At 51.2% G+C, this 23914-nt stretch overlaps 2 protein-coding genes across 3 annotated transcripts in view; one reads left to right on the forward strand and one right to left on the reverse strand.

The window, feature by feature from the left end:
• Positions 1-17773, forward strand: part of LOC115531241 (leucine zipper putative tumor suppressor 2 homolog) — a 31952-nt gene extending 14179 nt beyond the window's left edge. For both annotated transcript variants that reach the window (XM_030340374.1, XM_030340375.1), the window contains exons 3-7: positions 9761-10354; positions 10879-11499; positions 11925-12047; positions 13549-13695; positions 15032-17773. In XM_030340374.1, coding sequence (XP_030196234.1) covers positions 9791-10354; positions 10879-11499; positions 11925-12047; positions 13549-13695; positions 15032-15802 — 2226 coding nt within the window. In that variant the 5' untranslated portion in view covers positions 9761-9790 and the 3' untranslated portion in view covers positions 15803-17773. The remainder of the gene's footprint in view (positions 1-9760; positions 10355-10878; positions 11500-11924; positions 12048-13548; positions 13696-15031) is intronic.
• LOC115531243 (PDZ domain-containing protein 7) overlaps positions 17362-23914 on the reverse strand; it is a 17046-nt gene continuing 10493 nt past the window's right edge. The window contains exons 10-18 of the mRNA XM_030340377.1: positions 23443-23654; positions 22557-22712; positions 21657-21784; positions 21304-21398; positions 20698-20789; positions 20430-20501; positions 19325-20050; positions 19017-19117; positions 17362-18694 (exon numbers count right to left, since the gene is read on the reverse strand). Of these exons, the coding sequence (XP_030196237.1) occupies positions 18539-18694; positions 19017-19117; positions 19325-20050; positions 20430-20501; positions 20698-20789; positions 21304-21398; positions 21657-21784; positions 22557-22712; positions 23443-23654 (1738 nt within the window). The 3' untranslated portion in view covers positions 17362-18538. The remainder of the gene's footprint in view (positions 18695-19016; positions 19118-19324; positions 20051-20429; positions 20502-20697; positions 20790-21303; positions 21399-21656; positions 21785-22556; positions 22713-23442; positions 23655-23914) is intronic.

Below are 23914 nucleotides of genomic sequence, written 5' to 3' on the forward strand. Positions count from 1 at the left end.
GAGGCGTTTCGCTCAGGGACACCTCGACCCTCAGCCAGGAGGATGCTAGTTCGGGGATCGAACTAGCAACCTTCCAGTCACCAGTCAACCCGCTCTGCCACCTGGGTTGGCGTCGCCTCCTATGTCGTGTGACTGCAGGCACTGATCAAGGTCGCCATTGGTTTATTGTTGCGCAGCGTTGGACACGGAGCCATTTGTCTTTGACGGCGCTGTGTGTATTTTGAGCTCATCTGGAACCACCTGGAACCACCTGGACAGAAGTGTATGTTTTAGTTTGCTAGTTTCTCCTCGTAGATCAGCATGGCGGCTTGTTTAATGACTGAGTCATGGGGGCCCCATCTCGCTAGCCCGTAAAGATGGGGCGCTGATAATGGGGGGCCCATCAGTGCTGATTTGTGGTCTTCCTCGTTATCCTGGTGGGGGCCGATGACCTGGGGCCCAGATGATGTATACCTTTGGAAACTTTCAGACATATCACCATTTGTTGCTAGGGAACGAGGCTATACATACCGATATTATGGGATGTTGGGGACATGATGGAGCGTAAACGAATAACCTAATTGATTAGTCAAATCTATAAAAGCTAAAGTGCTAAATCGATACGTTTTAATTGAGTTGTTATTTTTTAAGGTTGATGGTTTTTCTATGTAGCAAAATATGACACAAGTGACTTTAGGAGACTTAAAGTGGAAATGAAGCACTGAGAACTGTGTCAATTTTTTGTTTGTTTTTTCATTTTTGGAAACACATGGATTTTCATCAATACTGAAATTCAAGTAGTTTCACCGTAAAATGACATGTTTATAACGACTTTCGCCTCTAGGGCGCAGCCATGTTTTAAAAACGCAGGCGCTACGTCATCAGAATGGTTGGCTCTTTAAACTAAACATGTCGGATATTGGAAGAAGAACAGGGGGGTCCTTTTGTATTGCCCCTGGCTGTTCAAACGAATTTTATCGGTTAAAGGAGAGCGGTAGAATAGTTCATTTCCATGTAATTCCCGTCAAGAAGCCTGAAGTGCTCCGAAGATGGTTAGCTGCATTGAAACGCCTCAGCCCCCCAATGGGACCAGGGCAGAGAGTATGTAGCGACCACTTTATAGAGGCTGATTACATCGAAGAGGGAGCTTTTTCTGAAGATGGGAGATTTGTTCGCCGTCCCACCAATCGCCTGAAGCCAGATGCTGTGCCAACTATTTTTAATTTTAGTGGATATAGTGCTGGAGACTCGGACATACCCGTCAGATCGGACCCGGGCGCTGCTCTTATGCGCAGCGAAAGAGCGCAGAAACGTGCTTGCCAGGCAGAGGAACGAGAGGTACACTTAGCTTCTACTACTAGAGAAACAGATAAATTAGTACAAGTACACTCACTGTTTGAAGATTGTCTTGTTTGCAGACTAGCTCGCTCCATGCTCTTGATAATTTCTAATCCATCGCCAAAATAATGCATTGTTATCGGAAATAATCCATTTGCAAACACCGTCGGTTGCACTATTTTCGCATATTCATGTGCACACCCAAATGGCACGACAATTACTTGTATCATGAAATTAACAACTGTAAGGCAGCGTGGAGCCCAGCTGCTGCACCCGTGTACTTTACTTATCTTATTATATTATAATTATTATATATATATATATATATATATATATATATATATATATATATATATATATATATATATATATATATATATATACATAAAAAATATAATAATATATAATGTGCAATATATATACATATCTTACACTGCATTACTACAGGTTCATTTCATGGCAGCAGACACTCTCCATGTCAGTGGACATAGGGACACAAAGCCCACACAAGCACCACCGATTGTTTCCTGTGCGCTCAGATACATCTCTCTCTCCTTCATCTATTTCTCCTCCATAGTCAGGCTCTGTTGGGGGCACTAAAACTCCGACTTCTCTTACTGGCTCAAAAGCATAGGCAATTGGATGCCTGCCCTCATTGGTGGGTCTATCCCATTCGTCCATATCCATTTTGTTGAGGCAGTAAGCTACCTGTGAGGCTATGAGCCGCTATGTAAACAACATAGAATGTTAATACCAACCATTCTCGTGACGTCATCGTATTCTGAAAACAGAGATGGCGGCGCACAGGCTGAAAACATTGTAATTAATGCAACGTGTTTGTGCTTCATTCTGAATAACGGGACATATTTCCGACTTTATTTGTATTTATGGTATATTTAAATATTTAACTAGTGCTATAGACATGTTTTATTTGATTGCTTCCTTTCCACTTTAAGGGATTTATCTATTGCTGTCAGTTAAACGCGGTATTAATGGCGTTAACGCAAACCAATTTTAACAGCGTTAATTAACGGCTAATTATTTTATTTGGCTCAAATCAAAGAAGCAGTAGCCTGACTGCTATATTCAAGGCAGTATGTTTGTATTTTCATCGTTTAATTGCACTTTAATAGGCATTTTTTTTGTATCGTCCTGTTTTTGCCAATGTTGTTATCAATAAAAAAACATTTGCACAAGGCAAGCCGATGCACTTCTCCAAGTTGATAAGAGCATTAAAATGAGAAAAATTTATTGGACACAGAAATCAAGGGATATTTGGCATAGAAAAAATGTGCGATTAATCGTGAGTTAACTATGACATTAATGCGATTAATCGCGATTAAATATATTAATCGCTTGACAGCACTAGATTTATAATGTTTCCAAGTCCAGGAGTTACCTTTGACCTCTGAAAGCCTCACTTGGTCAAGGCTCACTTCATCCTCGCCCATCACCTCCATCCCCCCCATCACCCCCCTCACCCCCATCAGGCCCATCACCTGACCTCCGACCTCCTTGCCTTCACCATCCCTTCAAGTCTGCTGCCTGAAGGACACACTCAGACGCTGACCCACTTCTGGATGCATGGGGAGGGCAGAGAGACTAGGGCAGGGACAGAGACGGACTTGGAGACACGTCATTAGCATTTTGTGTGTGTGTGTGTGTGTGTGTGTGTGTGTGTGTGTGTGTGTGTGTGTGTGTGTGTGTGTGTGCGTGTGCGTGTGTGTGTGGTTGTGGACATCGTAGCCTATTTCTTCTACCCTACTTCTTTCCCTTCTCTTACAAAGCAGCTGTTTTGTAAAGCTCCAACATCACCCTCTCTCCCACACACCCTCTGTGTGTGTCTGTCTGTGTGTGGCGTGTGAGTCTTTGTGCGTGAGTGTGTGTGTGTCTATGTCTTTGTCTCTGTGTAAATGTGTGTTTGTGTAGTTTGTGTGTGTCTGTGTCTTTTTAGTTTTGTGTGGCGTGTGTGTCTGTGTCTTTGTCTCAGTATAAATGTGTGTGTTTGTGTAGTGTGAGTGTCTTTGTAGTTGTGTGTGTGTGTGTGTGTTGGTCTATGCGTTTGCATGATTTCCAATAATTGTGACCAGATGGTGGTTAAGGGGCCAGGTCTATGGGTGGTGGCAGCCTTGCCAGGGGACGGCTGCAAGGCATGCTGGGAGTCGTAGTACCACTTGGGTATTGCTTGCAGGGTTTTGGATACGTCAGGAGCTTGAAGTAGCTCTGTGTGCCTGGCCTTGTGTGCGTAGGTCTTGCTCGTTCCTATGTGTGTGTAGCTCTGTGTGTGTAGCTCTGTCCGCCCTGCACCAGTTCAGCCGGGAACCAGGGGTGATTTAGGACGGCACTGAGGTGTCTGGTGATCATAAGTCATCATTAGTTGAGTAATGCCCTTAATTCACAACTTCCCGCTGTGTTGGACGACCCATGGCTGGTGAAGGATGGTTGGTCGGCATCATCGTTCAGAATCAGCACCTCCTGTAATTCAGGGGTGGAACCACAGAGTGAGCTGGAAGGAGACGAAGGTTGATGGAGACGGCCTTGCTGATGAGAGATGGCATTTCGTCAGCCTTGTTATTCAAATGCATTTAAATCGGACGTAAACAATGCCCCCGTGTGTGTGTGTGTGTGTGTGTGTGTGTGTGTGTGTGTGTGTGTGTGTGTGTGTGTGTGTGTGTGTGTGTGTGTGTGTGTGTGTGCGCAACGCTGCCCAGGTGAGTAACACAACTCAAGCTGCTCTTTTCCACGTATGTTACTCAGAGTATACAAATCTCCTTAAACACGCATTCAAAGTTCAACCAACATTTTGAACACCTTACACCTCTCCGGTGTCTAGATCGGACCGAGGGTCGTTCAGATGCGTGGCTCCAGTGGTCAGGATGGGATGTACACCCAGGGCAACGAGGGGCCCCTGTGCATGGGGCCCCTTGCGGTCCCCAATCAGACGTTCAGCTTCCACTCTACAGTGCGTACATTGGGTCACGACCCACGGGCAGGAGCCGGTCTCTCGGGGTGGCTGGCCTCTGCTCGTCTGAGCTGGTCTCTTTTCTTTTGAACCGTGTCCCGCAGCGGTGTCAAGGCAGAGACCGCTTTCTTTGGCAGAAGGAAACTGTTTGGAGGAGGAGGAGCGAACTGAAGAAGGGGGGGGGGGGGGGGGGGGGAGAGCAGGAGGAGAGGAGGGGGGGGGGGGCATTTGGGACTGGGAGGGAGAGAGGGAGAGAGAGAGAGGGCTGTGCCAGTTTCTGATGGAGGAGTGGGGTGTGTGTGGGGGGCGGGGGGGCGGGGGGAGAGAAGGTGTACCTCTGTCAGTGAGGGGAGAGAGGGAAGGGACTTTCGCTTCCCTTATTCCCATTGGCTGCTAATGGTCCAACCTCAATAAGCCCCCCACCCCAGCCCCCCCTCCCACCCCCGCCTCCCCCTCAGCAGGGCTGGCTTCCGAGCCAAAGAGACCATTGAGCCAAAGGATCATTTAGTCGGACTACCGACTGTGTGGGTGTGTGTGCGTTGAGGTCCGAACTGGCAACTGGATGGTAGAGAGGAGATTCTGTGTGTGTGTGTGTGCGTGTGTTGAGTTCTGATCTGGGAACTGGATGGTGGGGGAGAGAGGGTCAGGTGGAAGGCATGGCGATGCAGCGACAAAGCCGGGGTGAGTCATACCACACACTCTTTACAACGTCTGGAGCTGAACGAGGAGGGTTTCAAAACTTCATTGTGTTGTTCGTGAGGGGCATGAATGGGCACGGCCTGAGAAAACCTCAGCAGTCAGGGTTTCATTCAATGGCATGTGCTTGCTTAACGTGTTGTCAACCTCAATACATTTTATTCGAGTTGTCTCTAATGATATTTAGCTTAGTCTCTCCCCCCCTCTCTCTCCCCCTCTCTCTCCCTCTGTCTCCCCTCCCTTTTTCCCTCTCTCCCGATTGTCTTTGATTGAAGCAAAAACAAAGCCAGCGGAAGGGTGTGTGTGTGTGTGTGTGTGTGTGTGTGTGTGTGTGTGTGTGTGTGTGTGTGTGTGTGTGTGTGTGTGTGTGTGTGTGTGTGTGTGTGTGTGTGTGTGTGTGTGTGTGTGTGAAAAGAAAAATAAACAGTGAATGGGGGCCCTCTGCCCGATCCGGCCTCCAACTCAGCCATGGCCAATAATCTTAAGTGCAACAACAGAACAGAAATAAATGCATCCTTTTCTTTGAATGCACGATGGTCTCTGCCCCCATCGCTCATCCACCATGGCACACACAGACTGCTAAATCTCTGGACTAAAGCGGTCAGCATATGTTTAGGGAGTAGAAATTATATGTGTGGCCTGGACCGAACACTTAGTCTTGTGGAATCTCTGTGGAGACGAGAAATCAGATCTTAATAATCACACACACCTTGCTTCCCTGATGACCCACACTAAATCCGTGGTGTCGTCATCTGCGGAGATTTCGGCAAGTCAAAAAGTCTTCTAGCTGCGAGACGTGGCGAAAAAATATGTTTGTCGAGGTTGAGTTTGTTCTGTTTTCTCCTCAATCGCGGTTATTTTGTCCCGGCAATCTCGCCAAACTTCTTTCCCGATTCCCGCAGAGCCCCTGTACTCGGTAGATCCACCGCCGACCGTCACCCTGCGTGTCTCGTCTCAAAGAGCCGCCTGTCTGTGACCCCCAGGGGCCCGATGCACCTGGAAACGCCAGGCACCGGGCGCGGAGACAGACGGCGTTCGCTGGGGGCCACTTAGCACAACAGGTCTGCTGCACGGGTGGCAAAGGAGTTGGCCCCGTCTGGAGAACAGAAATAGCTTAGTCACACTTTCACCGCATGCTCCACTTTCCCCCGGGTCGCCCGAGAGCGCGAGAGAGAGATGGAGAGGGAGAGAGGTGGATGGGAGGAGACCAGGGAGAGGGGTGTTTATGAGACGGGAGGAGAGCGTGAGCGAGAGCGCAGTGGGAGAGCGATGTTTATGGGTTGAAGAAGAGGGAGAGAGAGAGGTGAGAGAGATGGAGAGGTGAACATGAGATGGGAGAGGATGGAGAGAGAGAGGTGGGAGAGAAGAGAGAGAGATGGAGAGGTGAACATGAGATGGGAGAGGATGGAGAGAGAGAGGTGGGAGAGAAGAGAGAGAGGTGTAATATCAGACGGGAGAGAAGAGAGAGTCTCAGTGAGACGAGGAAGAGGTAGGCGATAAAAAAAATGATTGATAAAACGTCGAGGAGCAGGGAGGGTGATTTCCGGAAGTGTGTTTTTAGAAGTGAGGTTTTGTTCATGCAGGCGCACACCAACTGTAAACAAGTCTCTCTCTGTCTCTCTCTCTCTCTCTCTCTCTCTCTCTCTCTCTCTCTCTCTCTCTCTCTCTCTCTCTCTCTCTCTCTCTCTCTCTCTCTCTCTCTCTCTCTCTCTCTCTCTCCCTCCCTCCCTCCCTCCCTCCCTCCCTCCCTCCCTCCCTCCCTCCCTCCCTCCCTCCCTCCCTCCCTCCCTCCTGACCTGGCTCTGTCCTCACCTCTCCCTCCCTCCCTCGTCCAGGGTCTCCTGTCTTCAACCAGGTTCCACAGGGCAGTGGTCTGATCTCAACAGCTCCTCCAGGCAGGCCCACACATCAGTTGCCTGTTGGCTGTATTTTTAGACTCATGTGGCGCTGGATTGGGCGTGCATGGTGGGGCACTTACAAAGAGAGATTTAGTGTGAGCCTACTCAGAGCGACTGAAAAGCACGTCTGTGTGACTTTGCTTCTCAACCCAGGGTCAGTACAGCCTGTGTACTGTGTGTTTAAGTGTGTGTGTGTGTGTGTGTGTGTGTGTGTGTTTGTACTCTCCCGCAGATTTCTTCACCTCAAACCAGCTTACTAGTTTCAGCCTTTTCCACGTGCGTTTACAATAGGGTCCACACGAGGGGATGTGGCTGAGGTGGTGAGCACCACTGAATATTAAAGTGAATCTCCATCATAAAACATGCATTGCTTTTTATGATTTTACAAAGCACACTGCCTCTTGTATGATGTGGAACACAGTGGAAAAAGCGATGTGCCGCAAGCACCTAGCACACCTGTGGTGCATTTTAACGACCCGAGTGCCAGAGTTTGATTAAACAGTGCACTGCTCAGGCCTTAATCTCGATCTGTGGGCCCAACGATAAAGTACTCCAAACTAATTAACGTTGGCTGTCCCATACACATTAACTAGGTCCTACCTTCACGGTCCTCACAAAGAAAAAAAATATCTGTGTCAGGTTGTTGCAGCCCTCTTCAGCGTTGCACTCTGGGTATGTTGTGACAGGATAGGACTGTATGAAAAGCATCCTCTTTGTTCCACTCCAGTGTTTGAATAAGACACTAAGAAAGGGCCTCTGAACCCCTTTATTGGCCCCTCTTCCCCTCCTCAGCCTTCTTCCTTCTCTGGTTCCTAAGGGCCCTGATCACCATGACAACTGATGTCACTAGGGAGTGTGCAGCATAGTTACACCAAAAAGCCCTTCAAAGCCCCCACCCCCCCTCCAGTCTAAACCCTGCATAGTTTCGCTCGTCTTGGGGTCGGAGAAATTAGAACCTATTCACCTCTGGGGGGGGCAGCGACACGAGACCCCCTGACTGATAAGGCCCGCTCTCTGGAATGCACCTCAAAGAGCAGCAATGTGGAGGGGGGGAGCTGACAAAAAAACCGCTGTGATTTAGCTAGAATCCTTTTCTTGTGTGAAGCGGGAGGCGGGTCACTCTGGCCACTCCATTATTCCAAACGTGTGATTAGTGAAAGCAGGAGTGAATGTGTGCCCGAAACCTCCCGTTATTACGCAGTTTCTGGAGGTAATTGGTTAATTAAACTCTCTTTCACCTGACGGCATGGTTTCCTGTCACATGGGTGCTATATTTAGCTTCTAGAGCTGTGTGTGCGTACTGGATGAGAGAATTACCCTGGCATTTTGTTCAGTTAAACATTGGCTGGTTTTTAATGAGCTGCTTTCACTTTCCTAACGGCGTCAATCTTAACACCGGCAGGATACTTAGTTGTGTATTATGACTCTGTAATCAGGGATCGGAGTGGATTGGATGGGCTAATTAACATATTGTAATCACAGTGGCGTTTAGCCGGATTGCGCTGGTCCTTTTGGCAGGCCGTCCGGTTGCTAGGCCCTGCTGGGGTCAGACTGGCAGCGGCTCTGAGAGACTTGGCTGGCAGGACGTACTATGGTTCCTGACAGGGCACCTAATGCATCGCCCCGCTTGCCGGATGCCGACAGGGACTTCCACTCTGTGAAGTGTTTACATTCTGAATTGGGCCAATCAGGAAGAGCTGGGGGGAACTACAGAGTCTGTAAAGGAAGTACAATTGAAAGGAAAGGTCCAGATGAGATTCTATCAAACAACCTCGACGCTGCGGGTCGTAAATTTGTTTCCGCCCCGCTCAATACATCCTGTTTTATCTTCTCCGGGGGAAACCGAAGAGTTGGCACCCTTTGCCCGTTGGCAGCAGTGATCTTTACGCTGAGCGACTTTCTCTTGTGTGCTCGTGGGCAGATCGAAAGGGCAACAAGACAGGACACACGTGTCACTCGGATATGCCGGCCTTCTGGGAGCTCGCAGTGATGATGGGTTTCAAACCACAGCTGGTCAACACTCTCTAAGCTCACTCGACCTCTTCCCCTCCCAGTGGGCGTCTCTTTATTGTTCTTCTCTCACCACCGCTGGACTGTTAACCACCAAAGGTGGGCAGAGGTCATGCTATTGAAAGCAAGGCCAAGGTGAAACTAATAACATGAGCTGTTGACTCATGCCGGCATTTGATGTTGTTGAGGCTTATTTTTAGGAGCCCGTCTGTCTGAATTTCACCGAACAGAAAGCAAACTCTCATCATTCTAATATCAATCTGGCCTCTAGTTGCTTGTTTTGCTTTGATTCAGATTCAGATTGTTTGTTTGCAACTCTCTTCCTGTCATTCCAAGTAGTCAGGATGCTGGGAGCCATTTTTCAACTCCTACTCACTAAAGCAGAATGAACCCGTTTGCACTTGGCCTGCCCTGAGACCACTTATTCTACAGCTTGAATGGGCTTAGTAACTAGTCCTTCCAGCCGGATGTCTGCGCGCGCGCGCGCGCGCGTGCGTGCGTGCGTGCGTGCGTGTGTGCGTGTGCGTGTGCGTGTGTGCGTGTGTGCGGTCTGACTCTCTGAAGTCTCTGATCCGCGTGGCCGTCCCTGACTCCCTATTGTTTTGCCTGGGCTTCGCAGTGTATTTACAGTATAATCAGCCTCATGTTCTCCCAGAGAGTTCCCACAAGCCGAAGCATAGAAGGGTGCTCCCGTCTAACCCCAGAGCAATCACCCGCACGCTGAAGGTCCCGTGATCGCCACGGCCCCCGGTGTTTACAGGTCGACTAGGCTGAGCTCTGGGAAGCCAACCATGCATTCCTCCAGCCTCCAGTCCGACCTTTCCCTGGAGCCGGCCCCGCCAGCGTTGACTTAGAGTCTCCCCTCTCCTTGTTTCAGAGCGCGCCGTCGCCCCGCGGACCAGCTGCCATGGCCTTGGTTCAGCCGCTGCCCGTCTCCGCTGACCACCTCAAGCCGGGCCCCGGCGGGTCGTCCCGCAGCCGCCGTTCCTCCGGCCACGCGTCCCCGGTGGGCCCCGCTGGGCCCCCGCCCCCGTCGCTAGAGGCGATGGGCTCCGTCGGCAGCCTCATCGCGCCCCGCCCCGCGCCCTACCACGACCGCCAGCGCCGCACGACCGTCGGCGGAGGCCCCGCGGGCGAGCCGGGCGCCAGGCACGCGCGGAGGGCCACGCCGGGGGCGGGGGCCGGCCTGGGGCCCGACTCGCCGCAGGACGCGCTGCTCCTGCTGCGGCGTTCGCCGCCCCCGCCCGTCAAGCGGCAGAGCTCGGCCAACGCCGGACGCACGGACGCCGACGCCGCCGCCGCCTACGCCTACCTGAACGAGGAGTACGTGGAGGACTGGACCGTCAGCCAGGTCACGCCCCCCAGCCTCAGCGGCCTCCCCCCCGACGAGGTCAACGGCGGGGGGGGGTGGAGCGGGATCATGGGGGGCCCCCCGCCCAAGCTGGTGCCGATCTCGGGGAAACTGGAGATGGTGAGGCGGTGTCCCCTTGATCACTTTTATCTAGTGTCCGTCAAAAATGTTTAAAGGTCCCGTGTTATACCACCGGGTGTTTGTGTTATCAGCCATTACTCGATAGTAGAAAGTCTATAGTAGAAAAATGCTGCTCATCTGTCTGTCGTACATCTAGGTGGACACGCCCACTTGTGATGTCACTAAAACACAGGAAGAGGCTGGTTTTCGAAACGGCTTGTGACGGCTAATCACACTCACACATGGTGGTGCACTATGAGACCATTAAGGCCCAATCCCATTTCTACCCCTTACCCCTTACCCTTACACCTTCCCCTTGTTTTGAAGGGGTAAGGGGGAGGGGTAAGGGGTAGAAATGGGATTGGGCCTAAGTCTTGCCAAGTTTAGGGACTGGCCAATGACTTGCAAGTGAATGTTTGACCTTGTGATTCATTTGAACTGATGTGTAGGAACTCATTTAGCATTAGGCTCTGAGCCTGGCTGAAGGCCTCCCAGGTTAATAATGATCCACCTCCCACCTGCAGAACATGGACAACGCAGTGCTGCGGCCCACCGCCTTCAAACCCGTGGTGCCCAAGAGCCGCAGCTCCATGCAGTACCTGTCCCCCCGCCACGGCCCCAGCAGCCAATCGGGGAGCCAGAACAACCTCAACCTGCTCAGCCCCTCCCACACCGCGGGGGAAGCCACGCCCTCCTGCTCGGACAAGCGCAGCAGCTACGGCAGCCGGGGCCAAGCCACCAGCCAGTCCTGCTCCATGTCCGACTCCGGGCGCACCTCCCTGTCCAGCCTGCCCCCCTACCCGGGCCCCGGCTACAGCCAGGCCACCTCCGAGGCCTCCGGGGGCCACCTGGAGCCCGTGAAGGCGGGGGGGCCCGGGGCGGTGAACGGACACGGACACGGACACGGACACGGACACTCCAACTCGGACAGCGGCCGCTCGTCCTCCAGCAAGAGCACGGGCTCGGGGTCGCTGGGCGGCCGGGGCCAGCCCCTGTCGGACAACGGCTCGGCGGGCCGCTCCCCGGGGCCCCTGGAGGGCTACGAGGGCGTGGTCCGGGACCTGGAGGACAAGCTGCGGGAGCGGGAGCTGGAGCTGCAGCAGCTCCGGGACAACCTGGACGAGAACGAGGCGGCCATCTGCCAGGTCAGTGCCGGGGCCGCGGGGTTTAGGGGCCCGCCAGGGGCCCTCGAAGAGGTGGGCTTGTGGGAACGGCAGTCTTTGAGTGGACCGCATTTTATTTAGTGTTTCTCAAATCAGCTCGCTGATAAAATCGGTAACCGGCAACCGGCTCGTCACTCGGAGACCGTTGAGAGGTCCGATCAAACTACCATCCATTGTCATTGCACTGAATAAAATGACCATTAATTATAAGACCGTTAATGACCAAACTAGTTTTCCTACTTCTCTGACATTTAAAACCTCATATCTTTATCATTTTAAAGGTATCTTCTCATCATAACTAATTAAGACTATAAAACTGGCTATGCCTATATGGATGGTATCTTAATGACGGTACAATATCATTCAAGGACGATAAACGTTGAAGTCACCATGACTCCCCACCCCAGGTCTACGAGGAGAAGCAGAAGCGCTGTGAGCTGGAGCTGGAGGAGCTGAGGCAGGGCTGCGCCACCCGCATGCAGACCGCCTCGCAGAAGTCGCAGCGGGCGCAGCAGGTGCTGCAGTTACAGGTCAGTCTCAGGCCCCTGTAGGGGTTAAAGGTCAGACTCTGACCCCTGTAGCAGTCACAGGTCAGACACTAGCTGTGTTCGAAACCCTATACACTCACTCACTAATCCCTGTATAGTGTTCATGATATAGTGCCCTATATAGGGAACGAACAAACGAGAAATCGGACACTACGCTGAACATTTCTAAACGTCATTTGTGTCAGTAAATGCGCCGGGTATTTGTGTGACGTAGACAGATGCACCCACATCATGTTAACAAACTGGGCACTCACGAGGAAAGCTGGAGGTTGTATTGATGTTGAATGTTACATTTCCTTGTTCAAGTTTTTTTAAATTAATTTTGAATGTTACATTTTCTATGTTAAATCCCAAATAAATTGTTGACATTTCTAAACGAAAGCCGGAGAGCCGGAGACATTTTTTGCGGATATTCAGCTTCTTCTTCTCCTCCGGAAAAACACGACCGCATTGCATTGTGGTATACATGATATGTACACTCGAATTTGGGGTATTTTAAGTGCACTATATAGTGCATGAAATTAACCACTGAGAATTCGAACACCACTACAAAATGGCGTGCACCCTATATAGTTTACTATATCCGTGATAGGGAACGATTTCGAACACAGATACTGACCCCTGTAGCAGTAACAGGTCAGGTTCTGACACCTGTAGCGGCTAAAGGTCAGACACTGACCCTTGTGGTGCTGCAGTTACAGGTTCAGAAACCCTCTGGTTGCATGCACACAGGGCAAGGCTCCCCGTACCTCCTCCTACATTTCCATTACCACTACGACACTTGGTCACATCTTTTCATTGGAGTTGCGACGCCACTGTTTTGCGATATGGATTTTAAGCCGAGTCACTTTAATTTGGTGCATTGGCCTACATAGTGGCTGAACGCATCGGAGGGCCAGAGCATGTGAGCTGGAGCACGGCGTTCCATCACGTCCTCCCAGTCCCACGCTGGGACAGAGTGAAACCTCAACAGCTCCTTGTGCTCAAGCCTGCTCCCAATTCTCCCTGATTGCCCCGCTTCCAGCCACGAATTCCCTCGTCGAGTCAAACGCGCCGGCTAACGAGATGAGATTTTTCCGACCACACCACTTCAGAATGACCAGGCAAATTTCTGATGGAATAATGTGTCAAATGTTGCAGACGTCGTCTGATTGCTCTGAGAGAGGTCTGCTGGAAGAGTTTAGAATGCTAAGGAAGCAGAGAAAAGTTGATTCTACTTTTGCATTGACTAGCAGCTGTGTGTAGTGTACCCCATGTGTCTCGATGCCGATTCTTGCGTTTATGGTTCTGCGTCCCAGATATGTTTCCGGAGAGGAAGAAGTCAGCTCCGTGGCTAGCGTAAAAACCAACAGCAGCTATTTGAATAGCAATAGTATAAACTAGGCTTGAAACTCTGTGGTATTTGGGGACTTGATCTGGGAGGACCACGTCCAGCTCATTGTGTTTCACCACGTGCTCTTCTTCGGTGGTATTGGCCTCCCAGGTGTACCAGCTTCAGCAGGAGAAGAAGAAGCTGCAGGAGGACTTCTCCCAGCTCCTGCAGGAGCGGGAGCAGCTTGAGGAGCGCTGCTCCTCCTACGAGCACGAGAAGATCCAGATCGGGCCGCGCCTGGAGGAGACCAAGTGGGAGGTGAGAGCGAGTTCACTCAGGTCAAGGGTCGACTGTGAACGATACGGACGTAGCATCCACCTCGACACCTATTGGTTGACTCGTGACCTTTTGGGGGGTATAGATTTCCCTGCAATAGTCGGCCCCATGGCTGGGACTTTTGCAACCAGCAGCTAGTTTTTTTTTGGTTTCAATTAAATGAAATACTGTGAACCGCCTGTAGGCTGTGGGAGGTACTACATGCTGGTCTCTCACCAGGGCTTCACAAAGAGCCGGTCACGGCTGCCGCCTGCAATTAGGGCGAGTCTGTTTCATTTGTATAGCCCTTAATCACAGTTACAGGCTCAAAAGGCTTCATATGCCACACTATACCCCCCCCCCCCCCCCCAAACTCTTAATATAAGCCCTCCACAGGGCTTAAGAAAAACTCCCTTAACTGTCAAGGAGGAGACCCTGTGAAGGGATAGGGGTAGTGAAGATGTTAGCCCTAATGGGCAGACATAATCGTAGCATAACGAGCAAAACAGTTGCTGGAAAATCGAAAATAAGCAATTTCGGTAAATCAATAAAATGGTAATGAAATGGCGTGCTCTCTGTATGGCCTACGTAATCTGTGGCCCAAAAAAAAAAGGACGATTCTCAATGATATCAAGGGGAAGTAATTCCACTCTGGACGAGTTCGGAGCCCCAGGCCTCATCAGTGTCTGGGATTAAAACGTAGTTCATTGTGATTACCTCAGCCATGGCAGAGATACCTTTGAGAGGGCAGACATCGATGAAGATGTATTAAACGTCTTTTGAAACACTGCACACAGTGTCTATTTAGCATCCAGACAGAAATCGATAAGAAATTTGATTCCCTTCACTCTGCCAAACAACCCTAGACTTTCTCTTCCAAGAGTCTTAAAAAGGTAACTACTGTAGTGAAGGTGGGAATACAGGGTGGGGATTGCAGAGTATGCAAAAACATAACCCTGGAGCTGGCTTGAATAAAGCCCCCTGTTGTATTCCCTCACTGACGAGGGTAAAGAAAACAAGCCCATAAAAAGGCAAGACGCTCAAACAATATTTTAAGTTCACCTTCAAGAAATTCCGAAGGGCACTACCAATGTTTTTTTCATTCTATTCAATTTGATCATTAGTGTTAGTTTATTTCTAACCATGTGTACCAAGCTACAAACCTTCTACCAGAGGGTAAAGGCCTTATTCCACAAGGGGCCATCTTCGTTCTAAACGCTAGCTAGACAGAGGAACTGAATGCAGAATCCATTAGGGATCGAACGCTGATTAGAACCAACAGGAACCACCCCGTCGTACGTCTCACGTCTGTCCTGACCCCCCCCCCCCCCGCCACCAGGTGTGCCAGAAGTCGGGGGAGATCTCCCTGCTGAAGCAGCAGCTGAAGGACGTGCAGGGGGAGCTGGCTCAGCGCGTGGGCGAGATCGTGTCGCTGCGCGGGCAGCTCCGCGACGCGCGCGGCGAGCTCACCAACGGCCAGGCGCTGCTGCAGGAGGCCCACGCCAACGGCCGCACGCGCACCCTGGAGCTGGAGGTGTGCGAGAACGAGCTGCAGCGGCGCAAGAGCGAGGTGGAGCTGCTCCGCGACAAGGCGGCGCGGCTGGAGGAGGAGCTGGCCCGACTGAGGGACGCGCTGGCCGGCCAGGGCCAGGGCCAGAACCAGGGCCAGAAACACCAGAACCAGAACCAGAACCACAACCAGAACCAGGGGGCGCGGCGCTGCCAGGTGTTCCAGGAGGCGGAGGAGCACCTGCTGGCGTACGAGAGCGACGAGGGCCAGGCCCAGCGGCAGGCCGGGGGCGGGGAGGCCCTGCAGGGCATGAGGCTCCAGATGGACAGGATGCGGGCGGAGCTGACGAGGGAGAGGCAGCGGGCTGAGGAGCAGGTGGGGGGCTTCCAGGAGGAGCGGCGCGTCTGGCAGGAGGAGAAGGACAAGGTGATCCACTACCAGAAGCAGCTGCAGCACAACTACGTGGAGATGTACCGGCGCAACCAGGAGCTGGAGTGCGCGCTGAGGGAGCTCAGCCAGGAGCTGGACAGCCGCGAGGAGGAGGACGAGGGCAGCGGCAACGAGATCCACTTCGACGAGGTCGCCGCCACTGAGATATGACTCCCGCCCCCCTGGCCCGCGACACTTCCTCCTCCTCTGAATTTGCACTTTTGTCTGTCGAAATATATATATATATATATATATATATATATGTGTGTGCATATATATATCTCTGTTCTCCTGCTTAGGAGTTGATGGTAGACACGAGGGCGACATAAGCAGATCTGCCGTTTACAGTTGGATCGTTTGTTGTCCTGTATTCTAATTATCCGTGAGAAAAGGCCAAATCCTTAACATCGTTTTCTGTCTTTCTGGCATCATGGCATCATAGTTGTTTTTTTCTAAATCGAGTGTTCATCGAGAGTAGTCCAAACCTGCCACAGATTGATGGAGACTCCCCGGGCAACGTCACCCACAGCGCTTTAAATACCGGCCTTGTGATTCGGTCAAGCTGTGTGCTGGAGCCTTGAGGCGCTTGGGAACCCGTTTCCCGAGCGCACGCGGTTCCAACGATCATTATCCATCTGCGCTGCCACTGACTCACTCCATCCAGGCAGCCCACGTAGTTTAATAAGTGACACACACAAACACTTCATAAGTGGAGGCCTTGAGGAGGTCTGGACGGGGGTGAGCTGTGTAGGTTTTGACGTCAAAGCGCTTTTGTTGGGGTCTGATATTTTCAGAGAAGTTTTGCCGCAGTTTGTCGATTTGAAAAATATTTTGGTTGCAAATGGATATGGTTTGGATAGATAAGGGTATATACAAAAAATAAACAAAGGTGGATATAGTTACGTTATTGTATTGGGGAAAAACGCAGACGATCTGGCACAATTCTGTTGCTGGCATCAGGACAGATACTTTATGTTGTGGAGACAGCAGTGGAGAAGAAGGTGTAATATCAGGCCAGGTACGCTAAGGAACTTAACTTCCCAATCTAGATGTCCTTGAGGAATCTTTTTCAGTTGTTTTGATAGATTGGTGGTCTGGTTATTGCGTGGCCCAGTCCAAGCGGTTGTTGGGCGGTTTGTGCGGACTGCGTTTGGAACAGCGTGGGTGAAGACAATCTGAGGAATTCTTGTGTGAGTGTTTGGAGTCAATTGGCCTTCAGCAATAAATAAATCATTCTCGGATTACATGGACGCTCCTCACATGGGATTTGTGTAATCCTCTCCCCTCTTGCATTCCATGGTTTTTTGTTGCTAGCTTTACAGAAAATGTACACAATTGCTATGGGCTCAACGGGACAGTGTTGAGTTTTTCTAGTTCGATTTTTTTTTCACTAATCGTGCAGCATGAAGTTCTGTGTTTGGGTTTCTGCATTGAGTTCTATATTTTATGTTACTCCATTTTGAAAAAGCTTTTGGTAAATCTGTTGAGGTTTGGTACCCAGTACTGAAGAGTACTGGGAGTACTTGTCATTCTACACATAAGCTAATCTTACACAACATCTTGGCTGTCTTTCTGTTTTTAACCAGGCATGGCTGACCATTAGGTAAGATTGATACTGGTTTCCCATCAAGCCTTGGAATATCGGAATCCACCTTGTGTGCTATAACTTCCTGTTAAACCACAAACATACTGTTGTGTAGGACATTACTGGAACACACACACACACACACACACACACACACACACACACACACACACACACACACACACACACACACACACACACACACACACACACACACACACACACACACGTTCCTGTATCGCTGGTAACCGAAGTGTAATGTTCATAGATCACTGTAGATATCCCTATCACAACAAAGTCCTTGATGGTGATGTAACCCAGTTGTCATATAGAGATGTTGTAAATCTCAATGCATAGCCACTGTGATTAGACCAAAGCAATGTTCCGTGCCCTGTTGTTCGCTCCGCCAGTAAGTAACACATGTGACTGCTTCTGTGCTGGTTCCTTAGACTTTTATAATCCACAGTATTTGTATGAAGACATTAAATGTATATTTTCATGCTGTACATTTCTGGAAAACCAAGTTACTATGTTTTGAATAAAATTAATTAATGAAACTCCCCAGGCAGGTCGTTATTTCACTTTTAGTTTTGTTTTTTCTTTTAGTAAAAAAAGAAAGAAATTGGTCTTGTTAAAGCAGTTAGTTTCAAGCACAGACATCATAAATAATGTAGGTTCCCAGTGACAACGGTTCATATTCATACATTGTCTCTAAATTATCGCGTTCATATTTTTCAGTTAAGGCATCAATAACAATGACTTGATTTCTCTAATGATTTTACCTTCCAACGGCCCTAAAACGTTTTTCCTCCAAGATCCCGTTTCTCAGGCCATCTTTTAAGGGAATCTCCGGCCAAAACACTGTGGATTACTGCAGTCATTTCTTGCTTTGCATAACTATGTGGGACATGCCGTCATCATTCCAACGATAAGGCACAAGACCGCCCTCTTCAGGTGAGACAAGGTATTGAAAAATAATCCGCATCTGCGTTTCTTTGAGCTGTTCTTCAGCACATGGTCAAAAGACTGCATACATACAGCACTTTACTAACTTGCGGCCAATCAAAGCAATGCACAAACAGTGGCTCACATTCACCCGTTCATGTGGGTGCAGTTAGGGTGAGGTGTCCTGCTCTGGGCCACGGCAGAGACGTGTGTCCGTCTCCAATCGTAGCCTCAATATTGCGTGTCAGTAAAGACATGTCTGACCCCAGACTGCACAGTCTCTTCTCTATCGGAGGAGCTCTGCCGGTGGACCGACCTGTCCCAGGGGACCGGAGGGTCTATCTGAACCGCTGCTGGTGTCCATGGGTCGTGGAGCGTCACTCTCCGTTCACGGGGCCCTTGGGGACCTTGACGATGAACAGCATGGGGTCCTTGTCCTTGTTGCTGAAGGCTCTGCGGATGATGTCCACGGCGTGCTGGTGGGTGACCCCCCGCAGGGTGACCCCATCCACCGACACCAGCTCGTACCCAGCCTGGAGGGGAGAGAGGGGAGGGGGGGGAGGGTGGGGGGAGAGAGAGAGACAGGCAGGGAGAGAGGGTTTGGAACAGGGCTTGAGCAGACGGGAAACAAAGTGATAAGCGGAGCTATGCACAAAGCTTATTTTGTGTGAATGTGGAAAAAACAAACAAATATGGAATATTTTTTGTCCAAAACGTCCAAAAAGGATTTTCTTTGGATTTGCCAAAAAAAAATCTATTTTGATTAACTTGTTCTTAATACATTTGAACAGCTTGAAGCCCAGATGATAAACCCAAATAGACATGAAGAGATTTCCCTCTGGAGGCTGAATGAACCTTCAGGACTTCACAGGTGGACGCAGCCCCTCCAGGGAAGATCTTCTCTATCTTCACCACCGGCTGGACCTTGGACTCCATCCCACCTGATATACTGATGCCTGGAGACACAAGGGGGGTTTAGAGGAGGCTCCTGTTTAGTGGGCTGACTGTTTGACTGGGATTGACCGCTCCTCAAAGTTGATACAAACCAACTTTCTAAGCCCCAAAATGAGGAGGCATAATCATTTTACAACACATTTAACATTAACATTTAACACTTCTTTTGCATGTTACTCTCCGCTGATGAGACAAGGCCAAACGTTTACCCAGCGACTGCTTGGTCTTTGATATGCTGACCGTCTGCAGTTCATACTCCTGACCAGCAGCGGTGCCGTTGAGTCCGTTGTGAGGAGCTGCATCAGGGGCGAGCGTCTCTGTCTCGCCTCCCTCTGGCCTCCTGGACCCCGAGGAGAACACCTGAGACAGCAGCGGCCTCCTGTTGGGAGCTCCCCCGCTGGGCAGCGTGAACACAGCGTCTCCAGCCCTCTCTCCTCCCCCCCCCCCTCCTCCACCTCTACTCTTGGAGTGGCCGTTCTTCAGCGCCGACCTTCCGCGCTCCGTCACGGCGGCCCGAGCCTCTCGGCCCGGCGCGGTCGGGCGTAGCGACGCCTCGTCGTCGAAGTGCACGGAGCGGATGGTGTTGATGTCCGAGCGGAGGGGCGGGACCCGGGCCTCGGCGCCGTGGGCCAACAGCCAGTTGGGCAGCGGGGGGCGGGGTGAAGAGTAAGAGGAGGAGGCGGAGGAGGAGGAGGTGGAGGCGGCGGCGGCGGCGGCGGCGGCGGCGGCGGTGTGGGACGGGTCGTGTCTGGGCTTGAGGGCGTAGCTGTCCAGGGGGATGTCCAGGAGAGGGGAGAAGGCCCCCGAGGGGTGGGGGCGCTCTCTGCTGCGTCGCCGCGAGGTCCCGGACACCCGGAGCCGCCCCAGCCCCTCCTGCAGGTGGCTCTCCCGCTCCACCTCCCGGGAGCTGCACAGCTCGAAGCCGCCCTGCGAGTCTGGGAGAGAGGCAAGCGTCGGTCGGGTTACAAACACAGAGACACTGAGGGAGCGGATACAAACAGAGAGAGAGGACTACAAACACAGACAGCAAGTACCAACACGGACAGCAGATAGGAACACAGACAGCGGAATACAAACACACGCATACAAACGGGGTGACAACGCACTAACACTTTGAACACAATCAAATAAGAAATATTGAATTCTGGGCGTTGTAGGAAGGAGGTAATACGGTATTATTCAGGTCACTAATAAAAGGGCATATCTTGTTATGTAAAGATCATAGATGACAAGCTAACGTGTGTACAACTTCTGGGGCATTGGGGGAGGACCCGGTGTGTGTGGATAGGAGGGGGGGGAAGGCTGCCTGCTCACCGGGGATGGGGGTGATGAGGTGTCTCTTGGGGGCCCGTCCGGTCGCTGGGGAGCGCAGTGGCGTGGGTTTGACTGTGACCAAGACAGGGCGCATGTGTTGTCATGTTCACAAGTTATAAGGCGCTCGGGTCTAGACTTATTCGTCCGAAAGAGACGAAATGCCCGATAACATCGCAGGACTCGAGCAGAGGCATGACAATACAACAAGCTAAGACAACAGAACTGTCTCGACATGGCTGGTGAACCACGCGGTGAGGATCGTACGCACTTGAGCGGTACTTGAGGATGTCGTACGCCTCCACCTCAAACGGGGTCACCATGTCGTTGAAGGGCTCCAGGTCGACAGGAGCCAACAGCATTCTGGGAAACAAGCGACGCAAAACAATGAATGAGCTGTTCAGTACGGCCTGGACTGCGGGATGAGGCTGTACAAATGAAGAAAAGAAAAAAAAATGAGACGAGGGAGCACTGTATCAAATAAGAAGATGACCCAAAGTCACTACCATTTTTTGATTGCATAGTGCAGATTTCGACTGCTTGCTCATAATGCAGGAATGATATCCCTGGATGGATGGACGAGACATTCACTAATGTACTGAATACTCTTTTTATCCCACACCCGATGGGATCCTACAAGCCAATCACATCACAGGCTGTATGCTCGGGAGCCTACTCTACTTAAAGTCACAAGAATAGACAAAAGTATAGTCTATGTAAAGTATCCAATGGTATAGCATCACGTTCCTCTCACAGCCTATGACTGTCGGGCCAACTGATTTGCTCTTCCAATGTCCAATCCTCGAGGAAGAAGACACAAATCTATTTTGATAACCGTTGCCCGGCCTTAGTTTCTTCCCCACAAAGGTCTCCTCACCTGATCTCCCTCAGCAGCAGCAGCTTCTCCGGCCGGTCCAGAACCTCCACCAGGTGCAGCACAAAGCTCTCCACCGACCGCTCCACCGTGACGTACTGAACAGACAGCGCACAACGTTAGCCAGCCGCTGAGCCCAAAGGGGTCAGAGGTCGGCTCTGGCTCTGAGAGTGTAAAAGTCTGTGTAAAAGTAAACAAAAGCTTCTACAAACGTAATATTATTAGTGTTATAATTTGCTGCGAATGAATAACAGGCCGTTGCTATGGACGTTGTTTTCAACCGTCAAATCGGATAGACAACTTTTTTTTTTTTGCGGAAGCAATTAAATAATTTTCTGGGGCTCCACGGTGCTGACCTTGCGGCAGGCCCTCATCACCGAGGCCACCTCGTCTTCGGTCAGCAGCCTGCGGGACATGTCCTCCACGGCCCCCAGCATGGCAGGGTCGGGCTTCGCGCCGGGCCCCCGGCCCCCGGCGGCCCCGTCTGAACCCAGCGGCGCATAAACACAAGTGAGACGGGAGAGCGTGCAAAGAGAAGCCCCTGCACACGATGCCTGAGCTCTCTGGCACATATTTCTAGGTGTCTTTGGATACAAGCATGTACTTTGTTACTGGTAGCACTTTACAATAAGGTACGCAAAAACGTGGGTAGTTACTGAGGAACGAATGAGTAACGAATGATGAATGACCAGGGGCCCTAACAGGCCCCTGTTAAGGCCCTAAGTGGGTTACTCAGTAACTACTGAGGAGTTACTGGTAAACAGACTAGGGGACTACTGTATTCGCTACTCATTCGTTCCTCAGTAACTACCCACGTTTTGCGTACCTTATTGTAAAGTGTTACCTTGTTACTAAATAGTGAATAGTGGATAGTGATCCATCTTCAGCATGAATCTGTGCCATGACTTGAGACCACTTAGGGCACCCACATACTAGAAACAGCTATGTGCAACATATCAAAGCATATCAAACAACCAGGGGTGAATGTTGTGTTCAATGCAGCTGGAGGTGCGCTTGCACCCAAAAACGGGTTGTAAAATCTACACCTGAAATCGACTACCCGATTTCGGGTGGTAACATGTTTGTGTCGAAACTCGGGCTTGTTCGAAATCGGCTTGTTCACGTAGGCTGTCGTTACGAAAATCGGCTTGTTTGAAATCGGGGAAAGTGCCGTTCAAATCCATTTTGAACGGCACTTTCAACAAGTCGATTTTCACCGATCCGATTTCGAGTTGTAACCGGTGGCCCGGGCTGACCTTTGGAGGGGGACTTGGAGCGCCCCCCGGAGGCGTCCCTCTTGCGGCCGCCCCGGAACAGCAGGTTCATCAGGGTCTTGGAGCGCTGCAGCGTGCTGCTCTTCTCCTCCGAGCCCTGGCTCTTCTGCTTCTTCTTGTCCTGCTTCTGGTTGATCTCTGCCGGACGGGGACAGACGGTGATCGGGTGGCGCCTCGTCACACGACGACAGAGACAAACCGCTGGGCTTCACGATTGGATTAAAGGGGTGCTTCATCCATCAGCCTGGGGCTGAATTAAGCATTCATCTAATCTAATCCGTTGACTCTAATGCTCCCAAAGGAAAGATGGGAAAGATTTGCTGAAATGAATTAGCAAACCCTGTTTTCTCAAGCGTAAGAGGGGAAGGACGTGCAAAGCTAAATCTGTACGGAGCCCCGGAGGCGACATGAATGTTAATAATTAAGTTGTAATTGTTTGCAGATTGTATGAAATCGCACACACATCTTTGTTAATCACGCTTTCATGCTTTAGGTCAATTTCAAATTCTGCTTTTCACATGTGCCTCAACCTATGGGTCCGTGCAACATCCAAAACATACAAAAACAAGTGTTTAACAGGTGGAGTGGGGGGCTGGGGGGTTAGGGGGGTTGCATTGTCCTGCGTACTACGGCGACGGTTTCGGGCGCCCTGGCGATTGCTCCCGCGCACCCTCCCTTCTCCGTTTGCTTCGTATATTTTAATTGACTAATTAAGGGCGCCACCAGAGGGCGCCCCCCAACGCATTTGCCGCCCTAGGTGGTCGCCTAGGTCGCCTATGCCGAGCGCCGGCCCTGGGGGAGGCTATGCAGAGTCCAGGTGAACTCAGGTGAGTGTTGAGTCGTCTGCGGTGGCTGGCGGGGGCCTCACCTGCCACGGTGACCTGGCTCTGGGACCGGCTGATGGGGCGGGTGGGCCGGCTCAGCGCCATGAGCACCGCCGTCTTGGTGGACTCCCTCTTGCCCCGCGCCCCCCCCTCCCCCCCGATCAGGGTGTCCTTGAGGAGGGTGGTGGCCCCCAGGCTGCGGCTGGTGTCCGGGTGGTCCGTCTGGATGGCCATCTCCGTGCGCCCGGACTCATACCTGGGGGGGGGGGCGTCTCGTTATAGCCGCTTAAAGGGGGGGTGTTACGCCACCAGGTGTGGGTGTGGTCAGCCGTTACCAGCCACTTGAAAATCTGCCTTTTACGGTGATTTAGTGACATCACAAGTGGGAGTGGCAACCAGGACGTACGATGGATAGATAAGCAACACTTGCTACAGTCCACTGGGTAGGCTGGTAGACTGATCTACCCAGCGTACATCGAGGTGGACACTCCCACACACTCACACCTGGTGGCGTCA

The sequence above is a fragment of the Gadus morhua genome, chromosome 18, assembly GCF_902167405.1.
Source record: "Gadus morhua chromosome 18, gadMor3.0, whole genome shotgun sequence".
Classification (NCBI taxonomy): Eukaryota; Metazoa; Chordata; class Actinopteri; order Gadiformes; family Gadidae; genus Gadus; species Gadus morhua.